This window comes from Rattus rattus, chromosome 3 (assembly GCF_011064425.1).
Source record: "Rattus rattus isolate New Zealand chromosome 3, Rrattus_CSIRO_v1, whole genome shotgun sequence".
Lineage (NCBI taxonomy): Eukaryota > Metazoa > Chordata > Mammalia > Rodentia > Muridae > Rattus > Rattus rattus.
Genome location: NC_046156.1, coordinates 9,376,183 through 9,402,304, shown reverse-complemented (window position 1 = coordinate 9,402,304; position 26,122 = coordinate 9,376,183). Strand labels below are relative to the sequence as shown.

The following is a 26,122-nucleotide window of genomic DNA, read 5'->3' as shown; positions in this document are numbered from 1 at the left end:
CTAGTCTCCGCCCCTTTACGGCACGATGGTCGTGCAAGAATGTGATACAGCCTCGACGGCCGCCATCTTATTTCTTTCTTAGCAGTTAGCCGAGAGGGGAACCTCCGCGAGGAAACAGCGGCGTCTTCTGTAGCGTGGGTATGGCCGACTACTCAACAGTGCCTCCGCCGTCTTCTGGCTCAGCTGGCGGCGGCGGCGGAGGAGGAGTTAATGATGCTTTCAAAGATGCCCTGCAGAGAGCGCGGCAGGTGAGCGTGGACCGCGCGGCGGCTTCCATAGAGCCACTGGCGGGGTAGGTCTGGCCCTGCTCGCCCTCCGGACTGCGGCCTGAGGAGATGGCGTTTTCTCACGGGGGTTCCCAGCTGCTCTCGGCCGAGCCGGTTGTGGTGGTCTGAAGCCCCCCCCCCCACGCGCTCTCCCCAAGCGTGGCCACAGGGCCTCCCTCACTTCCGCACGGCGGCCTCTCCACGGAGTGCACTTAGCCCCGTTTCCCTCCGGTCAGTTTCCGTTTGACACGGGAGCGTGGAAGGTTCTGGGAGCTTGGGTCACGACTGGGGCATAGAAGGGTTGTCCCGTTAGCGGTTTTCACCGCTTCCCGCCCCGCCGAGCTCTACACCCTCGCTGTAATTAGACTAACGTTCACCTTCCCGTTTACGAGGGAGACTTTTCCCGAGCGTCCTTCCTCGGGGCGGGATTTGTATGACATTCCACCAATCCTTTCCACTACCCTCTCAAAATGGCCTCAGGCCCATTCTTACCAAGCTTTCAGTTTGAATCTGCCTCTCCCATATCGGAAACCTACGACCTCTTTGTGTTACGTAGGGACGCACTGTTGCCCCGAAGGCACCGTTTTCCCACCTGAAAAGGGTTGGGGAAATAAAAGCGCTTGTGTTTTAATCTCCCCCCCCCCGAATCTGAACTTTTAACGTCTTTAGGGTAGCCCCTTGACTTCTTTGTAGCTTAAAAATGTGTGTATAAAATGTTGTCCTGCCGGGCGTGGTGGTGCTCAACTTTAGTCCCAGCACTCGAGAGCCTGGGAGATCTCTTGAGTTTGAGGCCAGTCGGGAAGACCAAGAGAGAGACCTGTCTCAAAAAAGTACGGCTCCGGATTTGTTTGTAAGCTAAAATAAACCTTGATGGCAGTCTTGTAGTAGTTAGACATTTTGTACTAGTGTTGAACTAACAGGTTTTTAAAGCCAGTTTTGACTATAATACAAACTTATTTCCTAGTCCCCCGGTCAGGACCGAATCAGTCAAGGTTTATCAAATCTACCCTGATATAGCAAGCACACTTAACTATCTGGTGCATAGATTTTTATTTATCTCAGAAGAGGAATTCAGTGAACAACACGTGTATATAGAAATCAGAGGACAACTTGTGAGAGTTGGTTCTCCTACCATGGAGGAAGGACCCTTTGGCCGGATGTAAATGGACAGGCTCATGGACAAGTGTGTCTACCTGGGCATCTGAGGAAAGTTTGTTTACCTAGAGCCCACACAGGCCTGAGCTATAAGGCTTACTGCTGAGTTGTCTCTGGTGCTTATTAGTAGGTGTGCTCCACCCAATCAGTCGTGAAAGATCTTTAAGTGTAATTTGTATTCTTGTGAGGTAAAAGAAATAACAGTGAACAGGTAGGAAATGCCTTGATTAGTAAAACAAAACACGACAATTATATATAGATATTTGTACCATGAGGTAGGCACTCACAGAATGCTGGAAAAGGAGGCCTCACTGAATGGTGGGTGACATTCATGGTAGTGGAATGAGGAGTGAGTGTCAGCCAGCATACAAGAAGCTGCTGCTTGCTCTACAAACCTGAACAATGACAACTCTAAGAGCCAAGTCAACTAAGCCTAGATAGCGGAGGAGGAGGGAAAGGGTGGGATGTGAGAAAACTTGAGATAGATTCCGTTGTTAGCAAGCGTTGACTGTGATCATACAAGTGTTTGTTGTAGATAATAGTGTTTGTTACACCTCTGGACATTCTGGGTATGTAGTGATTCCATCAGGACCTTGCCCTGTATAAGGCACACCATGTATATTAAATTGAATAAGCTTATGCTTTATGTGTAAAGGGACTAAGGTTTCACTATTTAGTTCTGGCTGTCCTGGAACTCCCTGCAGACTAAGCCTGCTTCTGCCTTTATGATTAAGGCTGTGTGCCATTCATGCCCAGCTGAGATTTTGTTTTTAAGCCCTTCTGCCTTGCCCTCCTGAGTGCTGGAATTACAGGCCTGCCTGCACTGGTCCAGGCACACCTTTCTTTTTTAATTATTTATTTACATTCCTGTCCCCAGTTCCTCACCCCATTCCCTCTCCTCACTCCCCCATCCCCCTTCCCTGGGGCCTCAAGTCTCTCAAGGATTAGTTGGATCTTCTCCCACTGAGGCCAGACAACGCAATCTTTTGCTGTATATATGTTGGGGCTTGGACAGCTGGAGTATACTGCCGGACACACTATAAGTTCAGTGCAACTGTGTCTGTGAGGATGAATAAACACATTGTTAAACTTTCCAAAAGAAAATTTTGGGGGGCTGGAGAGATGGCTCAATGGTTAAGAGCGCTGACTGTGCCTCCAGAGGTCCTGAGTTCAATTCCCAGCAACCACATGGTGGGTCACAACCATCTGTAATGGGATCTGATGCCCTCTTCTGGTGTGTCTGAAGACAGTGACAGTGTACTCATATATAATAAATAAATAAATCTTTTTTAAAAAAAGAAAGAAAATTTTGAATGTTGCTATGGACTCTGCCTAGGAAGTCCTAGAAGTAGATTTGCACCCCCACCCTTAAACTACTAAGGAAAGTGTGGGCTGAAGTGTAAAAAATGTACATTTTTGGGTCATTATCTTCTGAAAATTATCTTTAACTCCAAAATTAGTAAGGATGGGTCAATGGAGAAGGTGGTAAATGCTGATTTGGTTTGATTTTGTTTGAAGTAAGAAAGCACAGAAATACAGTAGAGCAAAAATCAAGTGGAAAACTTGAATTATTTCTGTGGATTAAAATCAAAGACATGGGGTTGGGGATTTAGCTCAGTGGTAGAGGGCTTGCCTAGCGCTTTCGGTCCCCAGCTCCGGGGGAAAAAAGAAGAAAGAAAAATCAAAGACATTATCCAAACTTAATGTGTGTTTAATAGAAATATTATTGGATTCATAATTCTTGCATATGAGAAATTAGTATTAACCTAACCTAGGCTGCAGAATAAGACTTTGTTTCCATCTACCCCACCCCCAGTGAGGGTGGAGTTGAAAGTTTTGCTTGCTCTTTTGAATGAACCAAGTACCAACTTTTTCTTTTGGATACTTGTAGATCTCTTGCATGAATAGAGTATGAAGAGTATACTTTCTTCTTAGGGCTATTCCTTGGTTTTCAAGTAAATCTCTGGTACTTAACACTTCCCTTGTAATATCAGTACCTCGTAGTCCCAGACAGTGCTCTTAACTCCCTAAGATAGCGTTAGTTTATAAATGCTACGATCTGAAATCAAAGGGTGGAAAGGATTTTGTTTCCAGGTGTGTGTTTTTAATGGGGATGTATCATAAGTTTAATCCTAGAGCATTACTGTTTGTTAGCTCCCCTGAAATAGTAATGATAGTTTAATTATTCTTAATAAGTGAATCTAATGTTTTTTAAAAGAATAGTATATCTTTTGTTGTAGGAAATTTAGTGTTGAATAGTACATAAAGTATTAGTATCCTGATAAGTATTCTGATTTTTTTTTTTTAAGATTGCAGCAAAAATTGGGGGTGATGCTGGTACATCATTGAATTCAAATGACTATGGTTATGGGGGACAAAAGAGACCCTTAGAAGATGGAGGTAAGTTATAGCCAGCAAGAATAATTATCTTCCACAGTATTCATTTGATAAGATTTTCAGTATTGTTTACTGAGATGATTTATCAAAATCCTACTATATATATATTGGTCTCAGGAGGATAGGGTTTTGAAAAAGACAGACCTAGAAAAGGTGGGTATAAGTTGAGTATCAGAAAGTATTATCGTAATAGAAAACAGTTCTTTTTTTGTCCTGTTTTTAGGATTATGCTTACTTTGAGTTTGCACAGACTGTTAATGCTAGAAACAAAATAAAATTATAAGTTATTTGGGAAACGTTTTACTAGGTTTTCTCATTTATTGGATGAGTCTTGATATTTCCTTTCATTAATTTACTTTGAAATTCCCTTTAAAGTTTAAGGTCTGTTTGTTGCAGGCATCCCGTTTTTATATTGTTTAGTGCTTTGTTGTGTGTTTCATTTCTAACTTTAAGCATGGATTAAAAACAGTGGATTCATAGTGCTTTCTCTTTTAAAAAAAACTTTGACACTTCTGTACTTAGAAGTGTGTACTTTTTTGTTTTAGTTCTGATCTATGTATAAATTTTGATAGTCTTTGCCCTTTTATAAAAGATTCTGACAGCATATAGAACTGTATTTGTGGCCCTTTCTGGTAATACTTGGTTTCCTTTTGTTTAAGTATGTTTATATTTGCAAGTGAGGTTTTTAAAATGCAAGAAAAAAAATGAGCTAATGATGCTTCAGATGTTGTGTGTAATGTACTCTTTTTATTTTATGTGTAGATGGCTCTTGGACAAATCCGAGCAGTACCACACACTGGGAGGGAATGCCCTCTCCTTTTAAAGGCAGGAATTTTTATTTATTACCTGTGTTTAGTATGTAAATGTGAAATAAACCAGTGGATTCTTAAATGGACACCATGGTCTCTCTTGGTTTATGTGTCTGAATTTTTGCTGTACAAAAGCCTTGAAGTTGGGAGAATAAAAAGTGTTTTGAGCTATAGGCTGTCTATTCTCTAATGTTGTATGCATTTTGTTTATCTGAGAAAGGCAATCATGTGGTTGCTTTGAAGTTTTGGTTTTTGTAGTGAAATGCTTCTTTTGAGAATAATTTAGAGAACAGTTTAGATTGAAATTGTCTTGTAATGTGAGCTTTCTTTTTTGGTATAGCTTTATGCACTGTCAGATACACTCACCTTTTGATATGTCTGATTTTTATGTAGTTCTCCCTAATTGTCAGTTCCTACAGTGGAAGAAGCATCATTAACCATTAGCATAAGGTATTCGCCAGCATTGGAGCTAAGTAGTGTGTGCTGTATTATTCTAAACTATCCAAAGTGTCTGTGCGTTGTTTAAACACAAGAGAATGAAAGAATTTAAGTTTTGTGGGTTGGTTTTTTTGTTGTTTTTTTGTTTGTTTAGATTTTTGAGTTTAGGGGTTTTTATTTTTTTTAGATGTTAAGTCTAGGTTGAATTCTGGCAGTTTTGATTCAAGTGGTAAATCATATCAGCTGTTTTTAATAAACATTACTATTCTTGCTTGGTGGCGGGGGAGCTTTGTTTTTAATTGACAAAAAGTAAAAGACACTTAATTTTTGCAGATCAACCAGATGCTAAGAAAGTACCTCCCCAGAATGATTGTAAGTACTTCAAGCTGAGGTTTTGCTGTTTCTTTTCAAATTATATCTCATCTGAGCCTTCTCTCCAGACTGTTGTTTCTACTTCTGTAGATGTGCTGTTCTGTTTGGGTTTGGGGAATTTGCTTTTGAGTCAAGGTCTCAACTATGTAACTCTGACTGGCCTTGACTTCACAGAGATCTTCTACCTGTATAAAAGTATTTTTTATTTATTCTTCGCCTGATGTAATTTCTGAGACTTATTGCCTCAAACCTTCTAGTTCTTTCTGAGCTCTGGCTGGCTAGATCAGCTCAGCTGTTCTGGCTCAAAGCTCCTCTCCAATCTGATTCAGTCTAGCTTCTCTCTCAACCTCCGACTGAATTGCTCAAACTAACCTTGTTTTCTGGTTCATTCTGGTTTTTTATGATCTGTGTCTAGTTTACTCCCTCTCTGCAATCTGAATCTACCTCTACAACTGTCCCAATAAGACCACACCCCCCCCGCCCCCCAGGGCTGTTCTCAAGTCCTTCCCTCTAGTCTCCTGAGAGTTGAACATAATACAATCTAATTCTGTTGACTCTTTCTGATTGATCACTTTGTCTGGCATTCAATTAAACACTTTCAAACATGAGTGCTTCTACAGATTTACTTCATCGTCGTTGTTTGGGATTAAAGGTGTGTGCTAAGGGCTAAGCCACACCACAACTATAAACCATTTTTCCCCCAGTAAATAACACGATCTTGGGGTTCACAGTGTGATCAAAATATTCTACAACAGATTGCTTGTTTCCTCCCATGCTGGGACTAAGGATGTGTGTGCTTTGGCATATCCAACAGGGTTGGTATTAATGTCTAGCTGGAATTTCCGTACAGATGTATGTATAGCCTTTTCTTTTTAAAATAATGATTCTCTTATGATCATTAAGGGGCCATGTATGCATAAAATTGATCGATGAACTGAATATAAGTTAACTACTCTAGTCTTAATTTGTGCATCCCTTTCCTGACTTTCTTGCTGCTATCGGTGATGATTCAAATATGAGTAGTCCTGGGGGGTTTTTTTTGTTGTTGTTGTTGTTGTTTTTGTTTTGTTTGTTTGTTTGCTTTTTTAACCAATGTATACATCAAGGAAAGAGTTTAGAGTATATGGTATGTTTGTCTTAAATAAGTAAACATGAGCATAAGAGTTTTTTGTTTAAATTTTTTTACAGCTTTTGGAGCACAGTTACCTCCAATGCATCAGCAACAAAGGTATAGTCAAAGCTTTTAAAACTATGCAAGTCTTGGTTTAATTGTATATATAACCAACCAAGTTAGTTTATAGTGAAAATGTCTGCAGACAGTTTTGTATGTGTGCTTTACTTCTATCCTATTGGGAAAATGGTATAGAAACATCATTTTCTTTTAAATGAGAAATTGGTAATTTAGAGAAATAGGTTGAAATTGACACATTTTAGAAGGTAAAATAAATGTCGGGCTGGAGAGATGGCTCAGCCGTTAAAGGCTAGGCTCACAACCAAAAATAAATGTCTGGGGCCTTTGCTCAGTTCACTGTCTTGCTTGCTCACACATGCTGCCTCATTTAAGAAGCTAAGTTTGGGCTAATGGGGAGACATTAAGATTGGATTTATTTGATTAATTTTTATGTATATACTCATTATGTTTCTATGAAGAAATTGTTAGTTTCTGTTTTTTCTTAGCAGATCTGTAATGACAGAAGAATACAAAGTTCCAGATGGAATGGTTGGATTTAGTAAGTAACATTAATTTTTGAGTTTTTAAGACAAGCCATACTTTCAAAATTTAGAGTAAATAATAACTTCTCTCCTTTCTCTCCCTTAACTAGTAATTGGCAGAGGAGGTGAACAGATCTCACGCATACAGCAGGAATCTGGATGCAAAATACAGATAGCTCCTGGTAACATTTTTTTTTTTTAATGGGAATTTCTTGTTATTTTGTCAGGCCCTTCTGGGATGTTTTGGGGGTGGGGGCTAGGAAATTTGAGTGTTTAAGTTTCAAAAGATCTGGTATTTTTAATCTTTTTGGGTTTTTTGTTTTCACCTAAACTTTTTTTATTTAATTGTAGATAGTGGTGGCCTTCCAGAAAGGTCTTGTATGCTAACGGGAACACCTGAATCTGTTCAGTAAGTTTGAAAATGTTAAGTCTACTTACAATAAGACGTTAAGATTGTAAACTTTGTTTCCCTAACATCTGTGCCATTGTCTTTTGCTTGTTGCCTTGACATTTTCACTTTAAAAGTTAATACATTGTGCCTTTCTTAAATAGGGTTGTTCATTTGACAGGGAAAATTGTTAAAATCAGGGACTAAGGAGATAACTCAGGCATTCAGGTGCTTGCCTTTCAAAATTTAATCCAAAAACTAAAAAATTTGGCATGGTAATATGAGTTTGTAATCTTATCATGGCTCAGGAGTTGGAAACGGGTAGATTTTGGGGACTTGGTAGCCAGACAGCTCATGCTATCTAATGGGTTCAAAGTCATTGAGAGACCCTACCTCAAAGTACCTATCACACACAAAAATGGCAGTGGTGGTTGTAATTTGGCTTACATACCTACCATGAATGTGGGCACAGACTCAGAAATTTATTAAAATCTGAATTGCCTTGCACACAAATATGTCAGTGACATCACCTAAAACTTATAACCTATGTAGACAGAAGTTTTTCATATTCCTGTTTTTCTCTTCCACTCAACTCTTAAGGTAGTTGGATAAAACTACCCAATTTTACTACTGTCTTATTCCCACTCCCATCCCCTATCCTCTCCAGACAGTTTCATTGTGTATCCATGGCTGGCTGTCGTGGAACTCACTCACTTTGTAGGCCAGGGTCTGTCTCTGTCTCCCAAAGACATGCACCACCATTGCCCACCACCACTCACTGTCTTAAGTTACTTCTATTGCTGTGGCAAAACACCATGACCAAAGAAGGCTACTTAGAGAAAGTATTTTATTGGGCTCAAGGTTTCAAGTCACTAAAACCACCTTAAGCTTATCTACTGAAAACTTAGAAACTAAGAGATGATTGTATCATCCTACACTGAAATGTAACACCTTCCCTTGTATTCTTTTGTCTAGTATTCAGATGTTTTACGTTCATTTGCTGAAGACCATTCCTAACTAAACTGACCTTTTATTTTATGCCTAATATTTAGGAGTAATTTCTTAAGAGCATATAGACAGGTTTGGACATTACATATCATAAAAGTATAAACCTTGTGTTCTAATTTTTAACATGGTGCTTTAAAAGGTTTGTACTTCCTACATCTGCTTGCATTTTTTAACCTAAATGCCCATCAAGCTTTGCTTCTAACAGTTGCATCGACAGTTCTTTCCAAGGGCACCAGCTGGTACTGCACTAGCCAGTTAGTATTGGACAATGGTAGATGGAGTATCTTTAAATTACTGTATTTATTTGGTTTATAAGTACTTGATAAATACTGCCCCTTTTACATTCCTTTGGTTTGGCTTCTTGTTGCCTCTGACAGTGAAATGCGTCCAAATTTGACTGCCATATGACCCATTTAGAATATACTTGATACATGACTAAGATAAAACTGCTTTACTCTGTTATATTTTGGGGTAAGGTTGGTTGGTTATGCTACATGTTTTTATTTCAAGATTAATTTGTTAACAGATCAGCAAAAAGATTATTGGACCAGATCGTTGAAAAGGGAAGACCAGCCCCTGGCTTTCATCATGGTGATGGACCTGGCAATGCAGTTCAGGAAATCATGATTCCAGCCAGCAAAGCAGGACTAGTTATTGGAAAGGGAGGAGAGACTATCAAACAACTTCAGGTATTACTATATTGTAAAGAGTAGTAAGTGTTTTGAAGCCATTTTTTTTTTTAAACTAACTTGTATTATTTTCGTTACTTTAATAGGAAAGGGCTGGTGTTAAAATGGTTATGATTCAAGATGGGCCTCAAAACACTGGTGCTGATAAACCTCTTAGGATTACGGGTGACCCATACAAAGTTCAGGTAAGCTTCACTCACTTTGTCATTTATGTATAAAGGCTGAGGGGGTGGACAAAGTAAGCATTAAAATGTTTTGACAAATACCTTTCTGAATTGGATAACTTTCTATTATAGCAAGCCAAGGAAATGGTATTAGAATTAATTCGCGATCAAGGTGGTTTCAGAGAAGTGCGGAATGAGTATGGCTCCAGAATAGGAGGAAATGAAGGGATAGATGTAAGTAAGGAGTCTGGAGTGGGTGTGTCCTAATCCATGAGTGCAGTGGAGTTCTTCCTGTTTGAGTTAAATGGTCTTGTCTTAACATCATGTCCCTTTTCTTGATTTCTTCCTTGGAGTCTTCTTATCTTGTTTTTATGATCATTTAATATGTTTACTTTTATGACTATATGGAGATGAGTTTTTGAGAAATGTCTTTTAAAATATACTTTTACTTCCTAAGGTCCCAATTCCAAGATTTGCTGTTGGCATTGTAATAGGAAGAAATGGAGAAATGATTAAAAAAATACAAAATGATGCTGGTGTTCGAATTCAGTTTAAGCCAGGTAAGCTTAAGGTATATTTAATGTCTAAGGATTGATAGCTTTTCATTTGACACTCATAATTGGTTTGTCACAATTTATTGGGGTATTTTGTTATTTGTTTTAGATGATGGAACAACACCTGATAGAATAGCACAGATAACAGGACCTCCAGACAGATGTCAGCATGCTGCAGAAATTATCACAGACCTTCTACGAAGTGTTCAGGTTTGATGGGAAATTAACATTTTTGGTTTGCTTTCACTGGAAGTTTTTATCATACCTGAATAACAAATGCCCCTCCATGTTATCTTAGAATCTGTTGACAGTGTTAAAATAAGTAAACATTTTAAGGTAGAATGGCATAAATGTTCAGCCTTATTCACCTCAGTGCATCTGAAATTACATGGGTGTATGTACCTTGGCATTTGTGCCTGTGGAAACCAAAGGAAAACTTTCTGAAGTTGGTTCTCTATTATGTGGGTCCTAGAAATCAAACCCAGGTTGTCATGCTTGTATGGGAAGTCCTTTCACTATTGAGCCATCTGTCTAGTCTCCCAATATATTTTAAAAGTAGAAGTTGTTACTCAGTTGAATTTTTTTTTTGACAAGTAATGTTTGAAGTCATCTCTTAATAAAAATATGAGAGTTGGAGGAAATAAGCCAAATGGTTTTAGTACAGAGTTTCTTCTGTTTCCTCCTTTCTCAGGCTGGCAATCCTGGTGGACCTGGACCTGGTGGTCGAGGACGAGGTCGAGGTCAAGGAAACTGGAATATGGGACCTCCTGGTGGACTTCAGGAATTTAATTTCATTGTGCCAACTGGGAAAACTGGATTGATAATTGGAAAAGGCAACGTATTTTAAACTTTTGTTTTGACATTGATTTTTTTTTTTTTCAGGACAGTTGTAAACAATACCATTTTTATTTCTTTTTGAATGCATTACACTGAAGGGGCCTTACGCGACACCTAAAACAAGGATAATCTTTAGAGGACGTTAAAAGTGGGATTGTGTCTTGGCTGCTTATAGGGAAAGGGAACCAAGAGTTTATCAGTTACAAGACTTGATCCTAATTCAAATGGGTTTGGCTGGCAGTTTTGTTTTTGTTTTGTTTTGTATTTAACTTTTTGTTACTTACAAAAGCTGTTTATTTAGACATTTTCCTGTTCTTACCCATATTAGGCGTGTACATATTTTAGTAGACTCAGTGTGCTTTGCGTGAGTTTAGGTGGAAGAACAGAATAAACAGAAAGTCTTAACATTACTGTCCAATGGAGTGCTGCAAAACTACATAGTGGGCAAAGTAAATAGGTGCATTTTTTCTTTTTTTAAATAGTATTTCTGCCAGGCATGGTGTCAGACACCTTTAATCCCAGCACTCAGGAGACAGAGGCAGGCAGATCTCTGAGTTTGAGGTCAGCATGGTCTGCAGAGTGAGTTATAGGACAGCCAGGGCTGCACAGAAACCCTTGTCTGGGGTGGGAAAGGTATTTCTTGCTTTCTGTGAACTTTAAAGAACTTAGTGTCTTGTGGTTTTAGGAGGAGAAACAATAAAAAGCATAAGCCAGCAGTCTGGTGCAAGAATAGAACTTCAGAGAAACCCTCCACCTAATGCAGATCCCAATATGAAGTTATTTACAATTCGGGGCACTCCACAGCAAATAGACTATGCTCGACAACTCATAGAAGAGAAGATTGGGGTAAGTTAAGTTTAGACTTCTCATTTATAACATAGTTCCTAGTAACTTTAAATAGTACTAAATCAAATATACCATGGGAAAATACATAATTTCTAATACAAAATCACAGGTTTTGTAGTATAGCCTGTATGCATATAGCAACATAGGAAAGATATCCAAAAAAAAAGTACCATGATTAATTAAGCACGCACTTACAAGTCTGTGAAGAACCACCTTACATTTAAGTGTCTATAAATAAGACAATATTTGTTACAGGAATTCAGTATTCTGTCATGTCCACACTACCTATCCCTTAACAGTCAAAATAGTTAAGATGTAGATCTCCTCTTTTACTGAAGTAATTTATATTTTTTGGCTTTTGGACTGACTGTCAGTCATCAAAGGTTTGAAATTAGACTAGTTAAATGGTTCTTACCGTTGGAGCTCCCTGGCCTCCTAACCCAATTGATGAGCTCCATGTTCACATAGATGATAGAGGACCAGTTGCTGAGGACACTGCTGTAGCACATGCAGCAGCACCGCATTACAAGTCACATGGAGACAACATCACTAAATAGATAAGCATCTTACGTAGAAATAAAGGGCAAGTGAGTTGAGCCCAGTGTCTGTTTTAACAGAGATGATCTGCTCTGCAGTAGTGGTATAGGTCTTTAATCCTAGCACTTGAGAGGCAGATTCAGGTGGACAGCCATGGCTACACAGAGAAACCCTGTCTCAAGAGTGGAAAAAGTCAAACATCAAGGATGTTTCATGTGATTTTGGTATATATTCAATTTTGGAACTCTCTTCTGGTGGTGTAACATACAGAGTTGACTTGGTTTTTTATTTTTGTTTTCTTGAAGAAGACAGGGTTTATCTGTGTAGCTCTGGCTGGCTTCTATCTATTGGATTAAAGGTGTGTCCACCTCTGTTCAACATCAATTTGGTTTTAGGATGAGGCATATTAACATAGTATTTCACTGGGCTTTTTTGTTCCAATGGGAAATTAATAAAAACCTGTGGATAGGCAGCACAAGTCAGATTTGAGTTGTTTAAATATGAAAAAAAGGACGCAAGAGGGGTTGGACATAGTTAGGAATGCGAGATGGTTATTTTAAAATGTTAGGAAATTCTCAAGGAATAAAATTACTTTAAAATTACTGATAACAGTCAGACATTCTTTAGTATGATTCTCCTTTGATACTGTAAGTAAGCACAGAAGTTTAAGAAATAACATGAGGAGCTGGAGAGATGGCTCAGCAGTTAAGAGCACCCAACTGCTCTTCCAGAGGTCCTGAGTTCAATTCCCAGCAACCGCATGGTGGCTCACAACCATCTGTAAAGAGATCCAATGCCCTCTTCTGGTGTATCTGAAGACAGCTACAGTGTACTTATATATAATAAATGAATAAATCTTTTAAAAGAAAGAAGTAACATGAATTTGGTAGTGTGCACAATTGTAAATGTCCACAAACTGAAGATGTTTTCTAAGTTAAATAATGCCAAAAGTTGTTATCAAAGCAGAAAGATGAGAGTAAACAAGGTACTTTGAGGAGCTGTAGAGATGTTACAGTAGTTAAGACCACTTCTGCTCTTGTGGAGGACTCAAATTGAGTTCCCCAAAAGATTGTAACTCCAGCCCCAGGGGATCTGGTGCTCTCTTCTCTCCTTGGGCACCCGCATGCACGTGTAAACTAAGTGTTCAGGGTGTAGCTAGGATGTGTAGAGTACTTGGCTAGCATATATGCTGAATTTAGGACCTAGTACTGAGAAAGAATGAAATGATTTTTTAAAAATTGTAAGCATTTTGTTTTAAATGTTAATGTTAGTTATTAACTGTAAAACATGTTTTAGGGCATTTATATCTAATGGTTCCTGAAGTTTTTGCAGGGTGGTTTGTCTAAAAGGAAATGGTGCCAGGTATAGTAGAACATGCTTTTAATTTCATCACTTGGGAGTCAGAGACAGTTTAAGCCCAGCATAGTCTACATGGTGAGTTCAAGGCCAGCAAAAGCTACAGAGTGAGACCCTGTCTCCAAATAAGGAGAAAGATTAGTAAAAGTATTGATATCAGTATATAAAATGCCATAATGTGATATCAGCTTTTAAGGGAAAATTCCATGCTATTTAGAACATTATGATAGATGACATTTATCTAAATGGGATTTACAAGACATTACAGTTGAGATTGAGAATACCTCGTGTTAAGTGAAGTGTCCCTTGATGTGCAGTTTGCAGAATATATTATCAGTGATTGACAGAAGGAAGTAAAAGAACTAGGCAGTCCTGTGTTTAAGAAAAAAAACATAAAAACAAACACAGGGACTAAAAGTTGAAGAGAATTTGCTAGTGCTGAGGATGTCACTGTACTTTATACGTCAGAGTATGACTTTTATTTTTGCATCATAAAGAAGGTAAAGTTAGTTTGTTCCTCAAGAGTAGAAACAGAAAAGAGTAATTGGACTTTGCATTGCTCAGCCATTACACTCCAAGTGGATTTTGTATGATGTGTGTGTCTTTTGTCACTGTTTGCTTTGTTCTTTCCTTTTTTTTTCTTTTCTTTTTTTTACAGGGCCCAGTAAATCCTTTAGGGCCACCAGTACCCCATGGACCTCATGGGGTTCCAGGTCCTCATGGGCCTCCTGGACCTCCAGGGCCTGGAACTCCAATGGGGCCATACAACCCTGCACCTTATAATCCAGGACCACCTGGCCCAGCTCCTCAGTAAGTACTACATTTGGGTGGTTCTGGGCTTTTCCTAAAGACCCTAGGTTTGGGGGCTGGAGAGATGGTTCAGCAGAGGGACCTGGGTTCACTTCCCAGCACCACATGGTGGTTTGCATCGTTCTTAACGGGTTCTATGATGTCTTGATGCCAACACTAGGCATACGTAGCTGCGTATACATATGCAATACATGCAGAGGTAAAAATCTATACATAAAATAAGTAAAACTGGCATTTTTTTAAAGGGTATTTGTGGTTTTTTTCCCCACCCCACAGTGGTCCTCCAGCCCCATATGCTCCCCAGGGATGGGGAAATGCATATCCACATTGGCAGCAGCAGGCTCCTCCTGACCCAGGTAAAAGATAGTCTACTGTTAATGTGTTAGCTTCATCGTATACTACTTGTCACAGCCCTCAATTATCTATTTTGTGCACTTTTAGGTACTTCCCCTAAGATAACACAGATGTTTAGTATGTTGTGACTTTATTCATAATAGTCCATATTTATTTATTTGTAAAATAAAATGTGTCTAACACTACTGTGTTCTCAAATACTAGGATGATAAGTATAAATTATTTTCTTTCTTATAGTATGTATTTTCTGCAGCATGGCGTTCTCATTACATCCAATATGGGAATTTACTCTACCATGATCAAGAGTCAACTTGGAAATAGGACTTTTGTTCTCAGCTTCTGTAGTTTAAGATTTGTTGGAAAGTTTCAAAGAACATGTTCTGAGTTACAGATTGATGTCTACATAGTGTGTTTTTGAAAATGCAAAGCAGTTGATTTAAATGTAATTGCTTTGTTGACTTGTTAGATGTCTTCATATTTTAATGTATGTTAAATTCTTAGGACCTTGCTCAGTCACCAAATTACCACAACTTCTTCTCACTTACGACACAACTTGAGACACAACTTGAGCCGGGTGGCAGTGGTGAACGCCTTTAGTCCCAGCACAAGGAGGCAGAAGCAGGCAGATACCTGAATTCAAGGACAGCCTGGTCTACAGAGCATGTTCAAGGATAGCCAGGGGCACAGAGAAAAAACCTGTCTCCAAAAAAAAAAAACACCTTAAGAAAGCAAAAGAAAAGAACTAACTTGAACTGTGGTGGCTTCGAATGTAAAAGATGAGTTTGTGTCCGTTAGCAGGAGTGTATGTGCATCCCAGGATACACAGGAATGCACTTGTAAGGGTGTAGAAAAAACATCAGGTTTATAAGGGTTTCAAAGGTGAATATTTTCCTTCTAACAAGTATTTAGAAGTGGCATGATTAAATGGAGTAAATGGACAGTTTTAGATGGGCGATCAGGTTTCATGGGACTGTGCGATGAGTGGGGGTTGATGTTAGCGCTGTGGGGTCTGGTCAGTGATGGTGGCTTTCATCATTGCTTTGACAGTTGAGGAACACATAAGCTAGCTGGAAAACTGAGCTCAGGTTTGTCCAAGGTACTGACTCAGGAGCATATGTTGCTTAAATTTGACTTAGAAGTATACAGTATTTTATTGTTTGCATTTTCAAAAAAAATGCTGTTATGAGGTTGATATTTATGTAGTTATCAAGAATTTAGTCTTCAGAATTAATTGGATCAGTTATAATTCTCATAACTAGTTAATTGTGCTTTTATGAGTTTTTACCTTTCTGAGGTAAAAATCTTAAATGAATAATATGTGAATTAGTTATAATTGATTAATATAATCCTGTGTTAAAAAATAATTCTACTAGTTATAAGTCAAAAACAACTTTTTTTTTTTTTTTTTTTGAGTTAAGGTGCACTTAGAGCAGAAGATGCTAATTATGGTGACTTGTGAATAGGGCAGCGGCAGCAGCAGCAGCGGGAACTTGAGTGTTAGGAGATGCATGCTAAAGGAGAGAGATGGGGTTGATAGAAAGGATAAACCATAGACAGAGCTGGGGATGAGCCTCAGAACCTGGGTTTGTCCCTCCCAGCTGTGTAAAAAGCACATGCCTTCTAACTAAACAGGACCCTTAAAGTTTTGTGGTCAGCTCTTATAACCAGATCAGTGAGCTCTGGGTTCAGGGAGAAATCCTAGCTCAAAAAATTAGAAAGGGTGCCAGAGAGATAGCTTAGTACTGCTCTTGCAGAGGATGGACAATGAGTTCCAATCACTCATATCAGACAGCTCGAAACTGCTTACAACTCTTTTCCAAGAGGACCAACAGCTTCTGGTCTCTTTAGTAACTCCCATATGTGTAGATACACATAGGTACACATACACACTTAACTAAAGATGGAATATTAAATTATAGCCAAGGTGAAAATGATTTGGGAGAACATCCAGAATCAATCTCTGACCTCCATGCATTTGTACACACATGAGCAAACATGGTCGTACATGATGGATAAGCTAGGGGGCCCATATCATGAAAGACATTTACAACAGGCCCGGCTGGGAGTACACACGTGTAACCACCCCCCAGCACTAGGAAAGTAAACCAGCCTATGTTATATGGGGCATGGTCTCAAAATGTGTTCAGGAGATGTCAAATAATAAACTATACTTGAACTGTACTGACAGTTATAGATAAGTGAACTACAGCAGTGACTTAAAGATTGTGACTGGTGAAATATGAAGTGCATGTCTCTAACCTGTTTCTTCTTGTACAAGTTAGTCCACACTGTCTTCTATACAGAACTGTTGCACTTTGCATCTAAACTTGTTTGGGGGGAGAAAAGCAGAGACACAGGATTGGGCTGAGACAAACCAGTGGATTGGAAGCCAAAGACCATCCATTTATATCCCAGTTCCACCAATCACTAGTAAATTACTTGATACCCGAGGCTGAAGTTTCTGAAGTAAAGTCAAGTGATGTCATATTAAAAAAAATTTGAGAGTTTCCATTTGCTGTTGGTAACTTGAGCCTGTTTGTCAGGGATCACCAAAAAGGTAAGGATTGATTTCTGGAGTTTACATATTAACCTTGAAACACTTGTTTCTTTTTAAATTCTAGCTAAGGCAGGAACGGATCCAAACTCGGCAGCTTGGGCTGCCTATTATGCTCACTATTACCAGCAGCAGGCACAGCCCCCGCCTGCAGCTCCTGCTGGTGCACCAACCACAACCCAGACTAATGGACAAGGTAACTACGGTAATAAAGATTTTATTTTCTATTTTAAAACTAAAGCTTGTGTTTGGATTGATGTATGAAGTCATAATAAAACTTTCAGTTCCAGGAATTGTTGGGCCTTGTGCAGCACGGTATTAGATTGGATCCTCAGGCCTAAGGTTTTGAAGATTCATTTGTGACTTTGAGTAAGCAAACTGAGTCACTTTGAAATAGAGACAAACTTTAATAGTAGTTGGAAGAATAATGCACTAAATAGTGAGACTGTTAACTGGTTTGTGCCCCATTTACTCCAGTACCCTGGTATATGTCTGTTACAATTAGTTCTAAAAAGAACTACCAGAAAATGTACTTGGAGACATGAGGTCATACTACCCTTGTTATGTACCTGTATACTCATTCCAAAATAAATTACCATCGTGGACTTTAAAGTCACTGCTCAACATTGATATACCACTGTTACACACAGCCCTTGCTTAGATTCACCAACTGACCCAGTGGTTTCATTAGGTCTTTTAAGTCTCATCCAGCTAGAGCAGTTGGATCTTCTCTATGTCTCTAATAAGAGTGTAACTCAGCTGCCACCTAAGTACCTTGGAATGACTAGCAGCCTGGTATGTACTGTAAAGAATTACCTGGTGTTTTTTGGTACATCTTACTGGAATAATGTCACTGTCATATTCATTGAACTTTTGCCTCAGCCTTAGTATAATAAACCTTGCCTTAGTAAACTATTAAATAACTGTTAACTTTTAGCTATATTCATTGTGTATTCGTTGCTGTTTTACTGCAAGGAATAGATTGCCCCTTTTTTTTTTTAACTACTTTCATTATATTGTCCTAGATTTTGGGTGGTTGGGATTATCTTCAAGGTGGCTCTGGTGCCTTCTGACATTCTTCAGGTACTTCCTTAAGTACCGAACACAGTAAGATACTTTGTCTTCTGAGCTCCAATCAATAATTCATCCCTTTTTTCCCCCCCAAGGATAGAATTTAGAAACCAGTCTAAGCATACTCATTCCTCTTTAAAAGTCATGATTATAATCCTATCAGAATTAGACAGTATGTTTGGGGCTAGCAGTCATTTGTACTTTTTCATGCAGAAGACCCAGATTTGATTACTAGGACCCCAAGGTAGCTCAACACTGAAACTGATTCCAGGGGATCACCTTTGAAAGCACCAGGCACCTATGGTGCACAGATATACATATAAACAAAACGCTCATATGCAAAATTAAACAATCAGTATCTTTAACATGCAGGACCATACATGCCTATGAAAAATCACATGACTGCACACTGCTTTTTAATTAACATTTATTTCTGTTCTAGTGCTTCAAAGCTATTCATGATTTTTCTTAAAAAAAAAAAACTTTCTTGTACTTAAAAATGGACAGAAACCTCATGTTCTGTTTTTCTTTCATGTGCATTTGTTTACTGTCCCCAGTTTCTATGTCCACCTCTTCTGTACTCACTATTATGTATTCTCAGCACTTGCACAGCTCCAGGTAGATAGTGCTGATTACACTGGTGTAGAAGCAAAAGTGCAAAGTAGCCTTCAGATACTTAAATCTTGTTTTGCCTGTTTTGTTTTTTAAAAAGGAGATCAGCAGAATCCAGCTCCAGCTGGACAGGTTGATTATACAAAGGCTTGGGAAGAGTACTACAAGAAAATGGGTATGCTGCAAATTTTAAGTATCATCTTTTTATTTGATTAATTAAGCTGAAATAAGTACACATTACAAAGTTAGATTTTTGGTAATAAAACATTTGCTTGGTTTTTTAAAAAATGCTTTAGATAACTCATCAATCTTTTTATAATGTTGAAATTAAGAATATTAAACAAGCTGGGCATGGTGATACATGACTTTAATCCCAGTGCTTGGGAGGTAAAGGCAGGAAGATCTCTGAGTTTGAGGCCTGCCTGGTCTACAAAGCAAGTTCCAGGACAGTTGGGACTGTTAGACAGAGAAGCCCTGTCTTGAGAAAAATAATAATAAACAGGAAGGATGCCTTTCTAAAACTTGCTGGGAAGTTAAGCATATTTAGGACACTCAAAAGCAATTGTTACAAGTGTGCTTATAGGACAAAGAAATGCATTTGCCAGCAAGTACATAATTAAAACCTGAAGTTTCCTTACTAGGAATTAATATATGGCTGTATTACTGTGCTTTTGTGTAGTCATCTAAATGGGATGAGATTAGTGTTAGACCAGCCAAGTAGTTTATCACTGATTTTACTACAGAATAAGCAGGAAATTAATCAATGTCAGGAAGTGCATTGCTTTAATGCTAAACATTTATTTGTGTGTGCATTGGAAAGGGAATATGAGTGACCTTCCTTCCTGTAAAAAGATTTAACAACGATTGAGCATAATTGTTAACATAACCAAAGTGGTTGTGTGTGGATTTCTTGCTGGTGATACAGCTTTCTACAAAACTGTTTTCAGACTAAAGAGGTTTTTATTTGAACAACTGTTTGGGGAAGTGATGTGATGACATACTCCTGAGATGAACAGGTGGCCTAATAACTTTTCTTAACCTCCTAATCTCAGGCAGGTTATAACAGTCGAACCTTGGCACTAGAAACTTGAAACCTTAAAACAGTATTCTGTGAAATTACATAATGATTAGGTAATTTCTCAACTAGGATATTTTTGAGAATATATGGGAATGTACTGATCATTCCGTTATAGTCGGTGGCCACAATATAAACCGTGCTGAAATAACACTACTTGTTTATAAGAAATTGAGCATGTTGCGGCAAAAGTGCATTATCTCCATTGTTTATTTTTGCTGTGTAATGCACCAGATCTATTTGTGTATTGATTGAGTACAAACCTGGTAACAGAATTAGGTAATTAGGACAGTGTTGGCCTCTGTGCTCCATTATGTCCTATTGTTTGTTTACCTGACTTTAGGTCAGTTGTTAGCTGTTTTCATTCTGTGTTCTTAAGAGTGTGTTGACCAGATCCTTCCGTACTTAACACAGTCAGGTCTGGAGTTTATGTTATCAGTCATTATACAGACAGACAGACAGACAAACAGACACACACACACACACACGGCACAAAAGTCACTGTTCTAGGTATTTAATCATTGAGTATTTTTAATTGTATGGTAGTTATGAAAATTCTTTTTTCCCTGTAAAACATTTAACTACAGTATTTTCTAAAAGTATGTCCTTAGTCTTTTTAGAGACCTTAGGTTCAGTCTAGGACCTACAAAGGTAGACAGGTAAGAAGTTTTAAGTACCTGGGTTCAAATCCTAATTACTCAGCAGTGAGACTGCTCCATTGAGTAAAAACACTGTGCAAAGATTATTGGCCCTGGTAATTGAGGAAGGCATGTACTTTGCAGATTTCTAACTCTACACACATACATGGCCTGTGTAACTGAGCACACATATCCCATACACAGCAATACAGTGCATTTTTTTTCAAACCATTATAGTGCTAAGGACAAGTATGGTGGACTCTGAAGGCAACTAGAGGAAGTAAAAGTTTTAGAAATTTTAAAACATTAAAAAAGTTAGAAAACTCTACATTGTTGACAAACTTGGCCAATGTGTTCAGCCAAATGCTTTTTGTTTATATTTTATGCCCTTATAAAGCAAGTTGCAGAGCAGTTTGTTTTAAATATATTGAATAATACCTCAGTTCTTAGCTATTGTAGTGTTCCTGTCAAGAAACTGTCATTTGCACTTAACTTGCTTGTTTACAAAATCTGTTCAATATTCCTAGAATTCAGTTTTTATTTCTCATTTGATAACTCAAAATGATCACTCTGTCCAGAATGAAACAAAGCAAAATTACTCATTAAAGCTGAGTTTTACATCTTTCCTTTATCTTTATTTCAGATGCCAGGTTATTTTTAGTAAAGCTATACTGTGATATGAACACAGTATAGTGTGTCTTTTGTGTCCTGGGGTGGGTGAGTGTGTGTGTGTCTGTAGTTTAATACTAGTAGTATAACATGACCCAAATGGAGAAAAGAATAGTGGGCTAGGTGTAGTGGCACAATCAGGCATTCAGTCCTAGCACTCGGGGCCGAAGCAGGTAAATCTCCAAGGATCAGGCCATCCCTGAATAGTCAGACCCTTTCTCAGTTACCAAAAAAGACAAGACAAAAAACATTTCTTGTCAAAGATTATGTCTGAATGTTCCCCTTTGTTTAAAGGTATGTATGTGAGTTTGAATCATTTTGTATTAAAGTTTAGGGGGGCGGTAGGTCATATGGGTGGCACAAAATTATTAAAAAGGTTGAAAGGAGTATTACAAGAAGCAAAATAGTGTCTTTACTAGAGAGGGGGATAACTATGAGATTTGTAATTATAGTTGCAGCAATGAGTCCTCTGTTTTCCTGAAGGTCAAGCAGTTCCTGCTCCTGCTGGGGCCCCACCAGGTGGTCAGCCAGATTACAGTGCAGCCTGGGCTGAATACTATAGACAGCAAGCAGCATACTATGCCCAGACCAGTCCCCAGGGAATGCCGCAGCATCCGCCAGCACCTCAGGTATAATACATTTGCTAATGTTTTTTTGGTTTTATTTTTTGTTTTGTTTTTTTTTTTTCCAATCCAGCCATGTTTTCTGCATGTTTGTCTATTTGGGAATGTTTTACTTTTTACTTGGTAAAGTATAATAACTACATGAGAATAGTGTGTTGTATTCGGGGATTCAGTTTTTCTAATAATGCTTTCTGGCATCTGAGTGCTATTTTTTTATAATGCCTTTGATTTTAAAAATAAATTTTCTTCCCCCCAGGGATTTGCAAATCATGCAAGAAGCCACCATCATTTATATTAACCAGTTTTTCTTTCTTAAAGGATTCACTCCTGAATTAGCTCCATTTAAAGGATTTTCTTTAACTTTTTGTGTATCTCTTATGTATCTCTTCTGCACAGGGCCAATAATAAGAAGTGGACAATACAGTATTTGCTTCATTGTGTGGGGGAAAAAACCTTTGTTAAATATATGGATGCAGACGACTTGATGAAGATCTTAATTTTGTTTTTGGTTTAAAGTAGTGTTTTTTTCCCCCCTCTTTTTTTTATTTTGAAAATGTACAAAATATCTATCACTACTGATAGGAGGTTAATATTTCTGTGTAGAAATGAAAATTGGTTTGTTTCAGTCTTTAGTGTAGATGTACACATTCCAGCAAATGTATTTGCAACTATTATGTGGTCGATGCTTTGTGATATAAATGTACTTTTTCAATGTATACTTTCACTTTTCAATGCCTGTTTTGTGCTTTACAATAAATGATATGAAACCTCCTGTGTCGGTAAGTTGGATATGTGGGTAACGGATGCATAGCTACTTAGCAGTGATGAATTAAGATCCATGTACACGATATAAGCTTTTCCCCATGAATTACCGAGTTTTTAAACACTGGCATGTTTTTCCCCGTTGGAGTATAGTGGTAGATTGGAGGTTCTTTTCTGTTGTATTTGGCTATTTCAGCACAAGTAATCTTGATATCTTCATTTTTTTCCTTCTATTTGATTAAAAAGCTGCATGTGTATACGATGATCTTTAGTATCGTCCATTGCATTAACAGTGAAATTTCCTTTTATACATGAGCACTGTTTCAGACCTGTACTGCTGCTACAACAGCTAACCTTCCTGTTCTTCACTTACTGCCAAGACTGTTTCAGCATAACTAATTTTGAACAGTTTTCAGACAGTGATTTGAGGAGTTTATAAGAAACATTGTTTTTCCATGTAAAGCAACTCTTTCAATGTATATATCTATATAATAGTGTGTTTCTTTTTAAATTCAGGATAGAAAAGTAATAGAATGCGAAAGTATAGCTACATTGCATCTGCCATTGAAACATTTGGGTATGAAAATGTTCAAGCTTTTTTTTTTCTTTTTGCAGTATAGATAAGCTTTGTCTTGTAATTGCACAAGTCCAGTCATTGAATCAAATTAATTTTTTATGTACTTGAATCATTTTATTAATCTTTAACATTCATGCTGAAGTTGATATTTTGTTGAAAACCATTGTTTTACTCTGCATATTTGTTGGCTCTTTGCATATTAATATATTAGACTACATGCAAATACAGTCTGTCTTGCCATTGTCTGTTGAAGTGCAGGTTTGATCCAGCCAGTATAGAACTAGCTCTGTAGGGGTGAGGAGGACTGTGCTGTGTATCATCCTTGATTGTGTTCCTTCAAGGAGCATTGCACTGTAAGTACATCAGAATGACAAATTGATGAACTGCAACAGTATCTTTTTGTCGATGTTCCACATAATGCAATTGCTATATTTTGTGTGACTATTATGTTGGAATACAGTGCTGATACCATGGAAAACCATAACTGCTTCTTAACATAGAATAATACATAGTTCTGTATTTTTTTTTAAGTGAGCTTAATGGGTAAGTATTTTTGATATGCTTTAGCTAATAGCTAAAGAAAAATGATCATTAACAAAGTTGAATAGTATTATCAGTGCTCCTAAAATGCTGTTTTTCAGTGTAAAATATGCATATCTTTTATAGTGATATGAAAAACTTGAAATGTTTAAGACAGAGTGGTTTTCAGTTTGCAAAATTTAAGCAATGTAGGACTTAACACCTTTTCCTAAATGTTCTATCATTGTGGGGAGCACCATTCATATGAGGACAAAAATGTTGAGGTTATAGGGCAGAAAACAAACAGTACAGCTCATTGTGGATGTTTTGAAATGTTTTTGATTGTTTTATGTACCTCAGTGACTTCCCTTACCCTTATTTAGATCCGGATACATAGTTCCAGTATGAAGTTTAATAGTAATAGTTAAGGAGTTATCTGTTAAGATCTTAAGTGTAGGGTATTGACGTGAACAATTTCAGTATTTTGCATGATGTTGTTGCATAGATGACCTAGGAAAGTGTTGTGGTGCATTTAGTAATTAAACTGAAGGAAATAGTTGGATTCAGTATCATAATTCACAAATTGGAGGCTGTTGATTTTGATTCGTTTAAAATTTAAAATCTTTATTAATTGCAAACAGTGCAATTATTTATACTTCACAGTGCCTTCCCAGACCTTCCACCTTAGGTTCTGCTGCAAAAAGCAACAGGTAAGCACAACCTAAGGACATATATAAATATATCAGTACATTAATGTTGTCCCTGTGAGGTTTTTGTGGTTGTGTACTCAAAAGCAATCTGCTACTGCTTCCCCAAATGTATTTTGTTATCTATGGTACCATTCTAGTGGAGAGTCTGTTAGGTTGTTCAAGCAACTGTTTACAGTTTTGGGTAATGTTTTTTTTTTTTTCCATTAAAATAAAATCAGTAGATTGCTGCAATAACTGAAAAACATCCAAATCTTTTTTGTACACCCCAACCCCCAGTTATAGAAATGTTACAGTAAGAACTATTAAATAGTTGACACTTAGGAAATCATTTTGTCAGAAATTTCAACAGCCTTCACAGCCTGTCTGTATGAATAACAGGAAATTTTCTTTGCCCTCCAAATCTTTGACCTTTTCATCGTTCCCCCCCCCATATTATTACTGCTTTAAACAATAGTAATTCAGTAAGAACATTTTGATTCAGTTTCATAGACAGTTCTATTTTCATGACTTGTATTTGCTGACAAGAATAAAGAATACTGGCAGTAAGTTTTGAAAAAAGGCATGTGCATCAGTGAAATGTTAATTGTGTAGCAAATAACCTTTCATAATCTGCATAGCCAATAGTTTCTGATTTATAATATTTTAATAACTGACGCTGCATTTATTTGTTGCCAGTTTAGAGTGTTTGTGTTTAGGAATGCTGTTGAACTAGTGCATACTTGAGTTAAATGACTATCTTAAAGCAGCACCTATCCGTTGTCTCTTCATTTTCTAAATGTGCTGATCCTATTAAAACTCCTGCTTATCTTGACAACAAAGAAAAATATTCAAAAATGCTGCCTTCATTTCCACACACAGTGCTGAAGATGCTGCAAGCACCAAAGCTAGCATAAGATCAGGCCCTGAGGTAGTTCCCTAAGAGGAAGGAAGGAGCCTTGAGTGTATGCCATTGGTGAGCCGATGAGCATGGACCGTAGAAGGGCTCAATGTAGAAGGTAAAACTGGCAAATCATAATCGAGAAATATGAACTGTATTCCCATACATAATATGGTATAGGGTGTAATGTTCCTGCTCTTGATCACTTTGCATTTTAAAGTGCTATTCATTTAAATTTTCCATGAACTGTTTAAGTTTATAGTTATTGCACCACAGTGTGTGTGCATGCGTGTGTGTGTGTGTGTGTGTGTGTGTGTGTGTGTGTGTGAGAGTGAGAGAGAGAGAGAGAGAGAGAGAGAGAGAGAGAGAGAGAGAGGTAGGTCAGGTCAGTATGTTGCAAGCAGATCTTTAGAGCCTATCAAGTTTTGGTTAGTTGTAGTTTCTGTTTGCAAATCTGGGATGAATGGTTGTAGATACTAGAGACTGTTTGTATCTTGTAAGAACTTTTAATTCATTACCATAAACCACTGGTACTGTAAGCATTTTAAATAGCACCAGTCTTAACCTTTATATGGAAAGCAGAAAAGGTGAGCCAATTGCTATGAATGGGGCAGATTTTAAAGTTGGTAGAAAATTGAATGGTTTAGATTGAAAGTAAACTCATTTAATTAAAAGTTTACAGATTATTTTAAATGCCATACATGTTAGTGTAGTGATATCTAGAATTCTTTGCTCTGATGTA

General features: G+C 37.8%; 1 protein-coding gene across 6 annotated transcripts; it reads left to right on the top strand.

The window, feature by feature from the left end:
* The first annotated feature begins 14 nt into the window (after positions 1-14).
* Fubp1 (far upstream element binding protein 1) lies at positions 15-25,656 on the top strand. 6 transcript variants are annotated; one of them, XM_032897147.1, is made up of 21 exons: positions 15-248; positions 3,731-3,821; positions 5,399-5,437; positions 6,626-6,665; positions 7,118-7,167; positions 7,261-7,332; positions 7,502-7,559; positions 9,073-9,235; positions 9,322-9,420; positions 9,532-9,633; positions 9,857-9,959; positions 10,063-10,163; positions 10,645-10,786; positions 11,476-11,636; positions 14,188-14,339; positions 14,616-14,695; positions 17,315-17,443; positions 19,031-19,105; positions 21,796-21,941; positions 24,457-24,503; positions 25,362-25,656. In XM_032897147.1, the coding sequence occupies exons 1-21, from the start codon at positions 141-143 to the stop codon at positions 25,420-25,422; spliced, it is 2,019 nt and encodes a 672-aa protein (XP_032753038.1). In that variant the 5' UTR covers positions 15-140; the 3' UTR covers positions 25,423-25,656. The 6 variants fall into 6 exon arrangements, with proteins under 6 accessions (XP_032753038.1, XP_032753036.1, XP_032753037.1 ...); XM_032897145.1 differs by lacking the exons at positions 24,457-24,503; positions 25,362-25,656 and adding an exon at positions 22,192-22,954 and having other exon boundaries at positions 17,315-17,452; XM_032897146.1 differs by lacking the exons at positions 24,457-24,503; positions 25,362-25,656 and adding an exon at positions 22,192-22,954 and having other exon boundaries at positions 7,115-7,167.
* Positions 25,657-26,122: the final 466 nt, after the last annotated feature.

Excerpts from the sequence above, each read along its gene's own strand:
- Fubp1 (XM_032897147.1), top strand. The coding sequence starts at position 141 with ATGGCCGACTACTCAACAGTGCCTCCGCCGTCTTCTGGCTCAGCTGGC. Across the intron at positions 9,421-9,531 it reads GTGACCCATACAAAGTTCAG|CAAGCCAAGGAAATGGTATT; the intron begins GTAAGCTTCACT and ends TTTCTATTATAG. Across the intron at positions 19,106-21,795 it reads AGAGTACTACAAGAAAATGG|GTCAAGCAGTTCCTGCTCCT; the intron begins GTATGCTGCAAA and ends GTTTTCCTGAAG.